This window comes from Myotis lucifugus, unplaced genomic scaffold (genome assembly GCF_000147115.1).
Source record: "Myotis lucifugus unplaced genomic scaffold, Myoluc2.0 scaffold_397, whole genome shotgun sequence".
Classification (NCBI taxonomy): Eukaryota; Metazoa; Chordata; class Mammalia; order Chiroptera; family Vespertilionidae; genus Myotis; species Myotis lucifugus.
In genome coordinates, this window is record NW_005871445.1 from 699,839 (window position 1) to 716,189 (window position 16,351).

At 47.9% G+C, this 16,351-nt stretch overlaps 1 protein-coding gene across 2 annotated transcripts in view; it reads right to left on the reverse strand.

Moving 5' to 3' along the window:
* RALGPS1 (Ral GEF with PH domain and SH3 binding motif 1) overlaps positions 1-16,351 on the reverse strand; it is a 228,297-nt gene that overhangs the window by 99,867 nt on the left and 112,079 nt on the right. For both annotated transcript variants that reach the window (XM_023743512.1, XM_023743513.1), the window contains exon 8: positions 14,096-14,222. In XM_023743512.1, coding sequence (XP_023599280.1) covers positions 14,096-14,222 — 127 coding nt within the window. The remainder of the gene's footprint in view (positions 1-14,095; positions 14,223-16,351) is intronic.

Here is a 16,351-nt window from a genome sequence, read left to right on the forward strand (position 1 = left end):
CCTGGCTATATGGAAGGAGGAAGGAATAAGCCCATCAGAGATGTGGAACCCACTCTCCTTAGAGCAAAATGGGGAGGGGGGAGACAGCTTACCAAACCAAGGACATCAAAGGAGAGAGCAAGGAGACAGGAGGGAGCTGTGCTCAAGTGCACTGGCCCAGCGAGCTGCTCCCCACCAGCAAACACGCCAGCCAGTCAGCACCCCTGCATCAACACTCCTCCTCCTCACCCATCCTTCCAGTGACCTTCAGGGCCTCCAGAAATAGGAGTGCTCCTGGGACTCAGGTCTCCATGGTGAGTGCACCTCCAGACCCAGAAGGAAGTCATGTAAGCCGGCCAAACCCCCACGTCCCAGTTTGGGCCAATACCTTGGTCACTGGAGGGCACCCACTTGCTGGGCATGTGTGGGGAACGTGGCAGGAAGACAGTGGTGTTCTCCAAGCCAGTGACACCCAACAGGACCCCTCCCCCAAACGGTGCCAATTTGAACAAGATTGAAAGAGAAACCTTCTAACTATGTAAACTATGTTTACGATGCTCATGACCCACAGAGGCTCTTTGGAAGCTCAGGGCCTCCCATGACTCCCCAAGGCCACCTCATCTGTTTTACAGTCTTGTAAACCCTCTTGGTTACCCTAAGAGAAAGCCAGACAACTGGATTAAACAAAAAAGGGGACATTTTAAGTGTAACAAAATGATAAATGGGCACTCTTCCTGCCTTGGTTTTATCCAGACTCCTAGGGCTAGTTATAGCCCACATGCAAAACCCTCTCTGCAGGGCATGGCCCCAGACTGGTTCTACAGCATGAGCACACTGCCCACCTGCAGCCTGAGAGAGGAGTGCAGAAAACTTGGGGGGGGGGTGAGTTGTCCCCCACTGCAGGGATGGGGGGTGCTCCCCTCACCCTAAATCAAGTGAGAAGGACTTCAAGGGACCACTGCAAGAGTTTGGCATGGGCAAGCATGGGCATGACCACCTGACTCATGCCTCGCATCCACAGGCCTGAGGCAGAGAGCAGTGAGAAGCTGGCCGCACTGGGAGCAAACAGCAAGCCCACGTTGGGACAAGGAAGGCAAGGACAGCAAGGTCACAGATCTCCTAGGAACCAGAGGGCAGCCTGGCTGGGGCGTGGGGTGGGGACTGTGCCGGAGGCCCAGGAGCCAATCAAGGAGTCCTAAGTGGTCAGCTGGAGGAAAAGCATCACCCCTCTGGGCAGCTGAGTCAGTGGTGCCCAGAAGGGCAAATCTGAAGCAGCAGCAGCCAAAAGGGAGAAAAGATAGCAAAGAGGGAAAAAGACAGAGTGGGCACAAGTTCTGGACGCCACAAAAGATGGCCCCTTACCCCTCACTTCCCCCTCAGTCCCAAGGGCACACCTCAGCGAGGTAGGCATGTGGGGGAGCAGGCCTGGGGGCCAGTGAAGGCTCTCCTGAGCCCTCCCCCACAGGCCTCCCAGTCTGGTCTGGCTCTAGGATCCAACCTTCTGATTATGACTGGACTGTCTGGAATGACGTGACTGTTAGGATGTGACTGTTAATTCGCATCCTCTGCACACACAGGAGGCAACAACAGGGCCTTTTCATGCCTAACAGCAGACAGATGAGTTTTCAGTGTCCCTGGGAATAAAACTAGTCTGCAGAGTAGGCTGGGAAGGACATTGGGGAAAAAGTAAAGTAGGTTTCTTCTTACAGCTGACTGAGTCCAGCTCATTTAATAAGTTGGTTACGTAAGGCCACGAGGTATCCCCCGAGTCCATGAGCAGGGACACAGCTGGGCCTCACCAGGGCCAGGAACCAGGAACGAACGGCCTGGAAGGCCTTCCAGGGGCAAAGCAACAGCTTTCTCCTCTCCCTTTCCCTTTCCTCTTCCTGGCCTTCGGGTCTCTTTCTGTTTCTCATTGTGCGTCCATCTGCTCTTCCCAGCCCGGAATTCCTGAGCTCACATGTCCTCCGAGTGCCAGCAGACTTACAAGCACCCCTCCATCCCAACGCAAGCTCTGGCCCAAGGGTCCGCCTGGCCCCTGGGGGGTGTCCACCTCAGCACAGAGTGGGCAAAATGAACAGGGCTCTGGAGTTCAATACTGGGGGAGGGGAGGGGGAGTTCCCAGGTTCCCAGAAAAGGAGGGGTCATGGGCTGGGTCTATACCTAAAAAGTGTCTAGATTATATCCCAGCTCTTATTGGTCCCCATTCCCTCCAGGGACTGTATTTTGCTAGATGAATTCCGTCCTACTGCTGGTTAGAGTGTGTCCTACTCCCCAGCCCTCCACACTGACCCCAGCCCTACCCCAGAAAGCACATCCAACCTTCTAGGCCCACCTAGGTCACTAAACATCCTGCCCCTCCTGGGTACGCTGAGCTTCTCAATAGTCTCTACGGATTAGTCTCAGGTCCCCATGGTGGGGGTCTTCCTGGCAGCATTCTGCTCTGGATAACACTCATGCCAGCTACCATCTATGGGGCACCACGCTTGTCTCTTTAAACTCTCACCACAACCCGCTGAGGTGGGTTCTATAATTACCCTCCTTTTGACACAACATTGAGGCTCAGAGAAGTGAGTGACTTGCCCAGGAACATGCTGCCTGGGACACTCAGGATTTGAGACCCTCTGTCACCTATTATCACTCCCTTGTATGGCTAAGAGTCTTGGCAGCATGGAGCCTCCTGCCCCAGGAGAGGGTATGTGAGATCGCCAGCCAGCCTGTCTGTGCAAAAGCAGTTGGATGGACAGGAGGTCCCCAGATGTCAGAAAGCCAGCCCAGGGGTATTTTCCCAATTTATTTCAGAGCAGTGGGCAGGGCACAGAATAACAGAGGGCAGCGATGGAGAATATCCCACAGCTTCTTGGGGCTCCCACCCCTTTGCCAGGACTAAAGCTATTGGGCCCTGCCTCTCTCCCTCCCTCTTGTGGGACAAGAGAGCTGCTTGTCCTACAACCTACAGCCACAACCCCACCCTCTGGCACTCATAGTGTCCCACTGTGGCTGGTCTGGCTGTCACCTCATACACCAGTTCCACCTGGTAGAAGTCCTGGTCCACATGCGCTGGTAACTGGGTCCCTGATGTGGTGGCTCATCTTCCATCTCCATGCCTTCAAACCTGGGGCTTGCTCACCTCTCCGAACCCAGAGTCAGGCCTGAGTCAGCCCCAGCCTGGTAGTTGCCACTTGTGGACACAATGCCTTCGTACCAACCATCGCGAAGACATCCAAATGTCCCGTCTCTCCTGACCTGGGGCATCCTGGGCCAGCTCAGCCTACACCTGTGACCCTGACAGAGATAACCCCTCCCGTCCATGCAGCCTTCCCCAAGCACTTCCACACTCGGCACCTCCGGGTGGCGGCCCATCTGGCGGTCCCACCCCTGGCTCGTTGGTCCTGCTACATCTGGCTTCAAGGACTGGTCGAGGGGTGCTCCCTTCGCCCCTGCTTCAGCACAGGAGCCCTCCTGAAGCTGAGGGACAGCTCACAATAGAAGAGAGCTCCTTGGGCAAGGTAGACAGGCCACGTTTGCCCTGACCCTCAAGGGAGCTGGGAGTGGCCCAGAGCCTGGAAGAGTAGCTAATGTAGAGGGGATGGAATTAGAATTCCCTTCTGGGGCTCTGTGATGACAGAAGCCGATGCCCTAGTCATCCAGAATTGGGGGGAAATACAGAAGCATGCAGCCTCCTTGGAGCCCAGAATGCTGACCAAGCCCCAGGCAAGTGTGCCCGGGGAGGGACTTCTATCAGCCTCCTCTCAGCGGAACCAACAGCCAGCATCCTTTCCTCACTGTCAGGGCAGCGCAGGGCTGTGTCGGGACACGGAGAGGGATTAAGGACAGATATTCAGGACACAGAAGCAAGAGCAGGGGGCGGCTGAGCAGCTGGGCGGGAGGCCTGCAGGCCTGGCTGCCTAACCATGGGCCCGGAGAGCCCGGGGAACATGTGTTTGGAGTAGAAAAGCAGCTTTTCTTCCAAGAGCACAATGAATTGGTGGGGAGAGAAATGTGTATGAAAACAAGATGCTATCTTCACCTATCATTGTATTTATTATTTATTTATTGTTGTTTGTTTTTAAGGGGGCGCCAATTTATTGTTCCACTTGTTATTTGTTATTCCTTGATTGCTTTTTGTATGTGCCCTGAGCAGGGATCGAACCTGCAACGTTGGTGTATGGGGAGGACGCTCTAACCAACTGAGCTACCCAGCTGGTGTGGGTCAGGGGTTGAGTATCGACCTATAAACCAGGAGGTCAGGGTTGGATTCCAGGTCAGGGCACGTGCCCGAATTGTGGGCTCCATCCCCAGTTTGGGGGGGCAGCATGCAGGAGGCAGCCAATCGATGTTTCTCTCTCATCATTGATGTTTCTATCTCTCTCTGCCTCCCCCTTCCTCTTTGAAATGAATAAAAAATATATTTTAAAAAAAATGGTTGGTAACATCTAGAATTGGAGAGTGGAGAATACAGGCTTGCCCACACTGTGCCACTGGACATATCACTGCAGCCCTTGTGTGAGGATCTTCCCCACTACACAATCAGTCAAAGGGAGAAGGTAGAAACCACCTAGCCATGTATCAGCTGGGGCACAGCTAAACAAATGAGCTCGCACCCAGGCACTACCCAGTCACCCACGCGTCAGTGGGAGCCCGGAGCCATTGGCAAGAATGAAGTTCTGTATTTGCTACCACCGAGCATGGAAGACACTGTAAGTGGAACAAAAAGATGCAACCAAACAATACGTATAAAATGCCTGTCCTCATTTTGGTTAAAAAGCACAGTATTATTCTCACATCCCTGTGCACATATATGTGTACAAGTAGATTAAGAGGTCTGGAAAAATTCACGCTCACCGTTAACAGTGGTTGCCTCTGAGAAGCAGGAGAACAAGAAGGGATTTTCGCTTTTTACTTTATAGACTTCTTTTCAGTGTGAATGAGTTTTATAACAATCGTGTCACTTCTCTATTTTAATAAGTTCTTAAGAGAATGAGTGGGTGCCGAATCCGCTCCCAAGCACAGCCTTTCCTGTGGCCTCATTCCCCAGAGGCAGGCCCTCCTGGGCCTCTGCAGGTCTGGACACTGCACTCCAAAGGCCAACACACACGTGACTAGGGAACTGCAGCCTTTCAGGCCCCTCGCTGGCACCCTTCTCCTTAGAGAGGTGCAAGAATCCATCACCTCTCTAAGTGCAACCACACCCTCTGTCCTACAGGATTTCCGCCCTCACAATGAGCGCCTCAGAGGGACCGAGCACTTCCTGCTGCCCTGCAGGTCAATCTTTCGGTCTTTTACGTGTTGGTTTACAGCTGATGTTGTCTCAGTGCAGATGGGGCAACAGAGTAATAAATGTGGGTGGTGATAAAGATTGTGCAATGTACTAGTTATCCAATGCTGTGTGACAGATTACCCCCAAACTGAGCAGTTTACAGTAATAAACATTGATTATCTTGTAGTTTCTGTGGGTCAGGAATTTGCATGTATCTTAGCTAGATGTCCTTGGCCCAAGATGTCTCAAGTGAGGAGGTGAATCTATTGGCTGGGAATGCCGGCTCATCCAGTCTCCACTTAGGTAAAGTCTGCTTCTAAGCTCGCTCACAAGGTGGTTGGTAGGTCTCAATACCTGGTCACATGGGCCTCTTCACAGGACTGCCGAGTGTTTGGCAGCTGGACTCCCCCAGGTTGTGTGATTCAAGAAAGAGTAAGAGAGAGCAGGCATCTAACACAGAGGCACAGTCTTTTTATAACCCAGTCTCAGAAGCGACGTCCCAATACTTCTGTCCTTCTGTTTGTTGGGAGCAAGTCAATATGTTCTGCCCATGCACAAGGGAAAGGGCTTACACAAGGACACAAGTACCAGGGCAGGGACCAAAGGGCGCCATCTTACAAGCCACCTACCACACAAAACCTTTCAGATTTCCAGGGCTGTCTTAACACTCCCTCTCTGAACAGTGCAAGGAGACGTCCCAATGGCCCCAGGTTAGTCCTGAGGATGGAGAAACTCACTAGTCCTTCCTCTACCTAACCCTTTTCTTCGTTAGGGCTGATGACCCTGGGAGGGCCCTTGGACCCCCACCTCAACCCCCTGTTCTACTCAGGAGAGTCCCTGGAGACATTCCCCTTCTCACCCATTCTCCTGGTTTCCCAGAGGGAACATCCAGCCTGGCCTAAGGGTAGTGGCTGGGCACTGGGGTCAGGCCTGGGTTTGAGCATGGGTCTGGTTTAGCTTCTGCAGCTGTGAAATAAGTTAAAAAATACTAGTGCCTCCCTCAGAGGAAGGAGGGTTGGGAGGATTAAATGAGATAATGAGATTAAAACGCTCAGCTTTCACATGATGAAAAAATAAACATGAGTTGTTGCATTATTATTATTACTATGAACTTCTAATTAGAAACCCAGAGACTTAAGGTCAAAGAGAGCAGTCACTCTGATGAGTATACAGATTCCTTCTAGGAAAACACACTTCCTCTTGCACGAAATGGGCTTATGCTCTCACCTCCTTTAGGGGGATCAGACAAAACTCCCTGACCCAGAGAGAAGCTGACTGCAAGCCCGCCCTGTGCCCCAGAAGGGACAAATGTGACATGGTGCTCAGCTCTGGGCAGCAAAGCATGCAGGAAACATCCCTCCCCACCGTGTTTTCCTCCCACACTGTTTCTCTCCATGGAGACGGAGGGATGGAGATAGTAAACGAAGGATGAATACGTTAAGGCTGGGTGGGACCCCAGCCAGAGCATGAGGTCTTGAGTTAAACTTGGTATCCGCCTGGCATATGACATTGGGTAAGTCATAAGTCAAATCATGGTGTGTGTTTTTTCATTCATAAAATGGGGATGTTAATAACATTCATTGACTTTTTGTAAAAATTGAGCAAGGCTATGAAGTCCCAGTCTCAGAAGCAAGACTGAGAAATGTAAATTTTAAGGGAACACATCCCGAGATTGCAAAAGTAAAGGCAAAGTTCTCTCCTGGAGGGAGACGTGTAGGTAAGCTGCAGCTGACCACTCTACAGAACCATGGAAAGGTTTCCTTCACGTGGGGCACGGGTGTCTGTGATGGTTCTGCTGACTGAGAGGCACGTTTGAGATGAGTCAGAGGCAGTGCTTCCCTGCTTGCTGGTCCCCAGAGAGGGAGGATGCCTCGTTTTGGAGAAGGGGAAACGATCACAGGTTCTCCTGGGGTGGGGGACGAGGGCAACAAGCCGGCCCCTGCAGCATGTGGCCATCGGGCAGGAGGAGAAAAGGCATGGCCCATGGACTCCAGAGCAGGCATTCCAGAATGCGGGCTTCAGCTTGTCTTTGTGGCACCGACAACCCTTTCTCCACCCCTGAGCTGTGCTCCCCCAGCTAAGGAAGGAGGAGCCTGGCTCCACATGGTTCAGCAGGAGAGACTGGTCAGGGTTGGGGCCCGGCAGCAGCTGAGGCACCAGGCAGCAACCAGAATGGATGTGTGGAACAAATGAGCATTCCCTGGGGATCCTTGGAAACACGTGGAGTGGGGAGCTGGGGCGGGGTGGGGAGGCTGGATTTACTGCATGAAGAATGGAATTTTTTCAGTTGGGCATTAAAGGAAAGGATTATCCTTAATGCTGGCAAACTTGGGGACAGCTGGATAATACTGTGGTAACCCTGACTTGGGAGCTATTGAGCTTGGTCCTGGGGCACTGGTGGCCCCCACCAAAGGGGCATCTGGGAAGCTGACATGCTGGCAGCATTTGCTGGAGGCAGATCAAGAGCACCTGTTCTTGCCTTTCATCTCCGCTTTCAGGGGCTCACCGCTCAAATGCACACACCGATTCTCAAAGCCGAAGTACAGGCAAGTGCCATGTGTCTCCGTCAGCCATAAGGGACCTGCTCCCTGACAGCTGTTTTATGTCTTTCCAAGGCTTTGCTCTAAAATGGCCTGTTTCTAAAGGGCTTTCCCTCCCCCTAGCTATTTCTGAAATGCAGTGGTGCACAGTCCTCCCTCCTCCAGCCTGACCTCCTCAAAGCCATTCACATGCTGTAGGCAAAGTGACTGGTGTTAAATGCAAATCCAATCTGGTCATGCCCTGCTTTGCGGTTCCCAACTGCTCCTGGGGGTCGGGGTCGGGGGCGGGGGGCGGGGGCGGGGGGGGGTGTGTGTCGGAGCCTGAGCTCCCCACTCCCAGTGTATAGGCCCAGGCTATCTCACCCTCCTTCCACTCCAGCTGCTTCTCATGACACTCTCCCCCTCATTCTCTCCCCTCCAGCCAGTTTTTCCAACAAACATGTTTTCCCCACTTGAGGGTTCTTGCACAAGCCGCTGTCTTTGTCTGGCATGCTCACCTCTCACCCTTCACCCCGTTTATTCATCCTTTAGAGTTTCCCTCCAGAAAGCCCTCCCTGGTCCCCAAGACTGGGTCGGCCCCCCTTTATTTACCCCTTTGCCTTTCCCTTCATAGTGCTCAACTCACTTTTTGGTTCTGAGCTCACTGCCTGTGATCAGACCTGGGATGTGAGCTGCACCAGAGCAGAAGCGGAGTCCGGGGGAGTGCGTCACCCGACAGAGGCCTGCTGATCAGCTGGGGCCAGTGTGGAGACACCCCCTCCTTGCAGAGGGCCTGCAGGAGCCTTCACTCACCTACTGTTCCGAGGGCTTCGGGGCCTCAGTGTAAACACTTCTTTGTGACCAATGACCACTTCTCTTTTCAAGTCCTTTTAGAAATCTAATAGTTTGGGTCTGTTTATTTTATACTCAGAAATGACTTGCCTTTATTTTCAATTTCAAAGTTCATCTTTGAAAATAAAGGCTTTAGGTTCTAGATATTTACTTCACATATTAGAAGTCTGAGTAAATTTACCAAGAATGTTTAAATGTTCTCTTACTATTCAGAATTGTCAGAATGCCTGATTTTTGTTCTTTGAGAGATCATAATTTTCCACACTGCGTATACTTTTAGAATCAGCTCTAAATCTTTTAAAATGCATTACATTCCTCATTTTATTTAGCTATTTCCTGGAAGGAATTATAGGTAGTGAAAACCACTCTCTAAGTCAATAAAGCTATTTAGAAATAAATGGTGTAACCATCCTTCAAAGCTCTGCCTGCTTTAGTCATTATTTCAACCTGAACTAGGCATTTACAAGTTGCCATCAGATAAAATTAAGCTGCAAATAACCCGTATGACTATTTCCCACCAGTATTTTTATACTTTGAAGTAATTAAAAATAAAGTTTTTGATACAAAGAGAGTCTTATTTTTAAATGCAGTTTTTCCTCTCAGTGTTTTTAAAATTATATTTCATGAGGAACTCAATGTACCAAAGCTTTCAGTGCAGGAGATTTGCATTGAAAGGACTTGGAACACACACCCACACGGTGAGGGCTACTAGTCCAGTGTGAGGGCATCTTTCCACAGAGAAAGAGACACACGGTGAAGAGTCCCAGGAGACCAGTTAGCACAGAACATCCACAGAAGTTAGGAGAATCATCCCAGTAAAACCCATACCAGCTGCGAGAGGCAAATAGCTGCTTAGGTGGCATTCAAAGCCTCAAGCCGTGGAGCTAAGCAGCTGGAAATACCAGGGACTGACCCAAAGTCACTCCCCAAGCATAACTCCCTCTCCCCCTGGGAAAGTCCTACAGGGAGGACTCTGCCAGGGGGGGAAAACCGTTTCAGACAATTTTTTCCTATGTTGCACTTTCCAGGAATTATGTAATGACTCCTCTTTTGATAAACAAACTCATCCCCAGAACAGATTGGGTTTTCAAGAGGAATCCAGTACTGAAACCACGACCTGCACTTGGGTAGCGTCTGTCCATGGCCATCAGATGTGCAGGCAGGGCTCTGAGCTGCCCTCTGGATATAGGGCCCCACTGAGACTCAGAATGGGATCCTGCTTCACTCTTTTCAATGAAGCTGCAGCAGCTACGACTCCTGTATATGTCAGGAGTCTTCTGAGGTATGTGAAATGCAGTGCAATTGGCCTAAGGCAGTGGTCGGCAAACTGCGGCTTGCGAGCAACATGTGGCTCTTTGGCCCCTTGAGTGTGGCTCTTCCACAAAATACCATGTGCGGGCACGCACGTACAGTGCGATTGAAACTTCGTGGCCCATGCGCAGAAGTCGGTATTTTGTGGAAGAGCCACACTCAAGGGGCCCAAAGAGCCCGCATGTGCTCACGAGCCGCAGGTTTGCTGACCACTGGCCTAAGGGGAGAGGGAGATTATTGTAAGGCTGAAGGTACCGCAGGAGGCAGGAAAGCTGGCTGGCTTAGAGGCGGACGCAGGAGGCCTTGCAGGAGAATGGGGCCTACTCGGAATCTCTTGTGGAAGCACCTGCCATGAGAAGCAGCAGCTGAGATGAGGTGATGGAGAGGCCTCAGGGCCGCACAGGCCACCTGTGCACTACAAGTCTAACGAGAGCTTTCATGGTGACGCACAGGACGCCTCTGGCCAGTGGCCTGAGGACAGAACTCATCTGTAGTGGGGGAACCTGGGGCACATATGCTTGGTCAGATGACAAGGGACATGGGTCAGAAAGGGGAGATGGTATTGGTCCAGTTTGCCCGTGGCTGAGACCATGGACTAATGCTCTTGGGAACCCAAGGCAGCACCGCTTTGTGGCCCAAGAACAGAGAGTCCCACAGTTCATCTCACTTCAGACAGAGCCCGACGGAGGCCATCCAGTCATAAATGGCAGAGGACGTACAGGTGGCAACCCCAGGGAGGAGAGGAAAATAATGACCTGGACAGGAGAGGTGGGGAGTCAGGAGAGAGCAGTGCTAAAAGCTCAGGGCTTCCAGCCAGACCCTCTGGGCAGAGTCCTGGCTCTGCCACTTTCCAGTATTTGACCCCAGGCAACCTCTCAGCACCTGCCTATTCACTAGGCTACTGTGAGCATTCACTGCAATTATGCATTTAAAAGCTTAGGGAAGTGCCAGGCACAGAGAAAGCAGACAGTCCCCGGTAGCTCTGTGTTTTCTCATGAGAGAGAAGAGGCCATACCTAATGACCCTGGAGCACTGGCTAATGGGACCAGTGGACTGTGCTAGGCTGCCCTCATCCCAATACCATCAATCTCATCCCTCAATTGATTAGCCTCCAACAAAGTGGGAGTGGGCTTGGAGCTATGCAATCAACATGCTCTCTATCTCTGGATGTGAGAGGGGATCTGCCAGTCACCACGTAGGAAAACATCACAGTTTACAGCCAGCCATGAGAGGAGAGAGGAAAGGATGAGAAAACATGAAAGAGAAAGCATAGGATGATATTCAATCCAATAATATGACTAAGACTAAACAAATGTGGGACTTTTACTCCCCTAATAAAAGGCCAGGTCTCGCATATGGGGTCCAACTAAATGCAATTTTCAAGGATCATTCCTAAGACAAAGCAATTTAAAACATTAAAATCCAAAATATAGTCAAAGATTTATAAAATGAATGCAAAGGAAAAATAAAACATTTCACAGACTTACATATTTTAAAGAAGTAAAAACAAATAATAGATGTAATCAAGATCACTTTGTAGGGGACACTTTGAAATAAATCTACAACTTAACAAACTTCTATTTATTCAATAATGCAGGGCAAGGGAATTCCAACATATATTCCTGTCCTGAGACCAAGTGGTCAAAATTATTCATTTGAATATTATAATTGAGTAACTACAAGAGCAATTTGAGAAATTACACCCTCTTTTCCAGCACCCAGGAAACATTTACAAAAACTGATCTTATATTAACCCACAAGACAAATCTCAAACATTTTTAAAAACCTAGAAAGCATATATGTTACATATTCTAAACTAATGTAAAAAAGTTAGAGGAAAGGCTGTGTTTTTAAAAACCAAGCCTGTTCATAGCAGTATTATGCATAATAGCCAAGAAGTGAAACCACCCCTATGTCCATCAAATGGATAAATAAAATGAGGTGTATCCATACAATGGAATATTGTTTGGGAATAAGAAGGAATGCAGTATGACCATGCTCCATAGGGGAGGAACCTTTAAGACATATGCTAAGGGAATAAAGGCAGTCATAAAAGACCACAAACTGTAGATTCAAATGATATGAACTGTCCAGAATAAGCAAATCTATGGAGACAGAAAGTAGATGAGTGGTTGCCTAGGGCTAAGGATGGGTAAGTGAAGAGTAGGGTGGCTAGAAAAAAGGGAGTGACTATAATGGATATGGGGTTTCTCTTTGTGGTGATAAAAATGTCCTAAATTGTACTAATGGCTGCACAACTCTGTGAAAATACTAAAAACCATTGAACTGTACACTCTACATAGACAATACATGAATTACATCTCAGTAAGGCCACTTGAAAAAACTACACCCTTGAAAATTTAAAAAACACTGCCTTAAGTAATACTTGGATAAAAGAAAAATTGAAACCATAATTACAGAACATTTAAACAACATCAGTGAGAACATGATACATTAAAACATGTAGGATATAACAAAAGCAGTGATTAGAAGAAAATGTATACTCTTTACTGTTTTCCAAATTAAAGTGGAAAGAATAGTATATATACAAATGAACCAATAATTCAACTGAGGCAAGTAATAGGAAAAAAAACAATTTAAGGAAAACAGGAGGAATGAGTTATAAAAGACAAAAGCAGAAATTCCATATTTCATCAAATTTAAGATGTCATCTATTATAAAGTGCACCATTATTTTATGTATAAGAAAAACTGCTGCCAATTAAGCAATGCCACATGCTCTGTTACCATCAATGGAAAGATGCATCCCAATTTCAGAGGATTAGAATGTGGAGAGAAAGCACCTCTAAGCTGACGGAACACAGTGAATCAGAAAGCAGGATAATGTGCCTGACAAACAAATACAAAGTCTAAGTCTTGGGAAAGACAACAGACATACCCCTGGAAAAGCAAGTTAAAGAAAGAGGAAAGAAAAATGCACACTATTAGGAATACAAAGCAAATATAACCACGCAGAGGTTAAATTTTTTAAGAGAATACCATATAAAACTCTATGGTCAAAAAAATTAAATGAGGAAAAAATTCTATGCTAATCATTTTTAGAACTTGGATCAAATGGACAACTTTCTACTAAAATTAAATTTTCCAAATTGGCCTTAAGAGAATTAGAAAATCTAAATTAACAATGCTCATGGAAGAAAATTTGAAGTTGTCAAAAATATCTGTCCAACAAACTGCATTAGATCCCTGAAAATATTAGAGGTCACTTCTATAAAACCTTATTTTCCCTTGTTTTTAGATCATAAAAAGATAGAAATATTTTTTCATAAAATTAGAGTTTAATGGGGTTCAATCACAGTATAAAAATATAGGTAATAATATTAAATGTTCACAATAGTATAAACATAAATTTTTTAAATGCACCCAAATAAATGAAAAGATGAAGCAAAATAAGATTATCTCTAGGTGGGATAACAAATTATAGTAAATTTCTTCTTAATTTTTTACAATAAATGTGTATTATTTTCTAATCAGAAGAATTGATAATCATTATTTTAATTTTGTTGGTACAAAGCCCTGGCCGGTGTGGCTCAGTGGGTTAGAGCGTCATCCCATGCACCCAAAGGTTGCCAGTTCAATTCCGGATCAGACCACATACCTAGGTTGCTAGTTCAATCTCCTGTCGGGATGCATAGGGGAGGCAACCAATCGATGTTTCTCTCTCACATCAATGTTTTTCTCTCTCTTTCTCCCTTCCTCTCTCTCTAAAATCAATTTAAAAAATAAATAAAATCAATAACATATCCTCAGGTTAGGACTTACACACACACACACACACACACACACACACACACACACATTAATAATGTCCAGAGAACCAAAACAGAGGCGTTTGGTCCTGAGTTCCCTCAGTTTGGGAGGATGTGGATGAACCAGTAAGAGTCTTGTGACCTTTCTGGGCTGCAGGTTGGGGAGGCTTGGGATTCACAGGTCACTTGTGTGAGAAGAATATCCCTTATGTCAAGGCTCTCATCAAGGTTCCCATCCTTGGAAAGTATCAACAACCTATTTCAACCCAAGGAGTCAACCAATTAATTACTTCTCTATCCATGGCCCATGCTGCTTCCTGGAAAATTCTCAACTAGAAACTACAAAATATCTTATTTAGCACCGAGGAGGTTTCTTAATAAATAGTAACCGATTCGGACTCCTACCTAGATAGGGAATACTGGGAACCATCTTCAGGCTTCGGATGTATTCCCGAGTCCGCTTGTAATTATCTTCTTTAGACATCAGGTAGTCCAATTTCTCAAAGGTGGTCTTGTCTTTTCGATTCAAAAGCTGGAGTGAGAAGAACACATAGGTATGAGAAAGAAGAGAAACAAACCGGAAGAAGCTAAAGAGAAAGGACAACTGTGGGCAAAGACTAAAAGGAAACATCCGAATGGTGTGTCTGTGCTGTGCTGAATCCAGAGCACAGCTAAAGGGTTTAAGAGGCAGCTTTGTGCCGAGCTGGAACGTTCCATGGCCTCGGTCAGTCACTTTTCGTAGGCTCTCACACTTGGAAGAAAGCCTCTGAAGCTACCTGGAACACTGTTCTACATGATGCCAGAGCCCCCCGCACAGCACTTGCCTCCAGATGTACAGACCCTACAACAGCAAGGAGCCCAGAGAGTAAAGCAAATTGTTCCATGTCCCAGAGTATGCACAGCTACATCAGCCTCTTTCCCTGAGTCCACAGCTACTGGCTCTCTCCTCAACATCTCTGCCATTGCTGAAGGCCCCAGGAAATTTCACACGATTCACCTGTGTGTGCTGTGCCATAGCCAGGCCGTCTCTCCAGAGTCCCTATAGTCCAGCAGTTCTCAACCTGTGGGTTGCCAACCTGTGGGTCGCGACCCCTTTGGGGGTCGAATGACCCTTTCACAGGGGTCGCCTAAGACCATCGGAAAACACATATATAATTACATATTGTTTTTGTGATTAATCACTATGCTTTAATTATGTTCAATTTGTAACAATGAAAATACATCCTGCATATCAGATATTTACATTATGATTCTTAACAGTAGCAAAAATTACAGTTATGAAGTAGCAAAGAAAATAATTTTATGGTTGGGGCTCACCACAACATGAGGAACTGTATTAAAGGGTAGCGGCATTAGGAAGGTTGAGAACCACTGTTGTATATGTGTTTTCCAATGGTCTTAGGCGACCCCTGTGAAAGGGTCGTTCGACCCCCAAAGGGGTCACGACCCACAGGTTGGTGACCCACAGGTTGAGAACCGCTGCTATAGTCTATGTCTGTGTCATATTTACACTGGTTATGGTATTTTAATTAAAAGAAGCCAAGCTTTTTATCCATATGCAGTCATCTAAGCAATGACTTAGTTGAGAAAATACAGGAGGAACAGGTATCCACAGCCCAGAGATTAGAGAAGCGAGATCCTTTCTGACAGATCTCTGGTGTGTAAAGCTAGTCATCAGGGAAAGGGTGGTTCAGTGTGCATAGGCGGCTTTTGGAACGAAGTCATGGAAACCTATTCATCCTGCATGTCCCAGGTCAAGGAGTAGTGCCAGCAAATGGCAATACGTCTCCTTGAATAAAATGGCTTTGAGGAGAGGAGTCTACACTGAGAGAACAGGCTTAAAAAGAGGGTCTTAGGGAGGTCACTGGAAAGGGCTGGCTTTGGCACAGCACATGGCTCCCTCAAGTTTAGCTTCCAGGACCCAGTGCCTCTGGGATTTGCGATCAATGGCTGAGCCCAGGAGTATAAATGGAGAGGGAACTTAGTCCTAGAGTGTCCTTGGTCAAGTTTGGTGTTGAGACGCCAATGATCTGTGCAAGGACCTGGACCAGCAGACCTGCCACATTCGTCAGACTGAGGTAGGCCAGTGTTCAATGCCCATCAAACAGCAGAGCGCAGTGGAACAGGACCAGGGGACATCCAGCACCAGGAAAAGCAGGCCTTTGGAACTGAAGTAATCCCTTTAGGTTTCTTTAGTACACGTGCAGGGCAGTTCCCAAGACCTGGGGTCTGCAAATCTGAGACTCAGGCCATGTCTGGCACATCAGGGAGCTTGGGTTGCCATGGGCAGGTCCTACCCAATTCCCTGATCCTCAGCCTCTGGAACCACAGAGGACATAGCTGTGCAACGACCCAGCTGAGCAGTGACAGTGCAAAGACTTCAAGGAGGAGCAGTAAAAGAATAAGCTAAAAGAAGGTCCCGGTGCCGAAGAAGTTAGAGAGTAAATAGCAAGTTGTTTTTTTCCTATTGGGAAATCCAGGACATGTCAGGGTGGGGATGCTACACAGATGCTAGGGACAGCGGCTGCTTAGCTGGCTTGCTAATTTGAGCCTGTAATTCATCACATTAACAAATGGACAGGAAATAACACCATCCCCCATTTGCTATTTGTAAAGCACCGTAACATACAACTCATCTGGTCTTCACAAAGCCAAGTGACA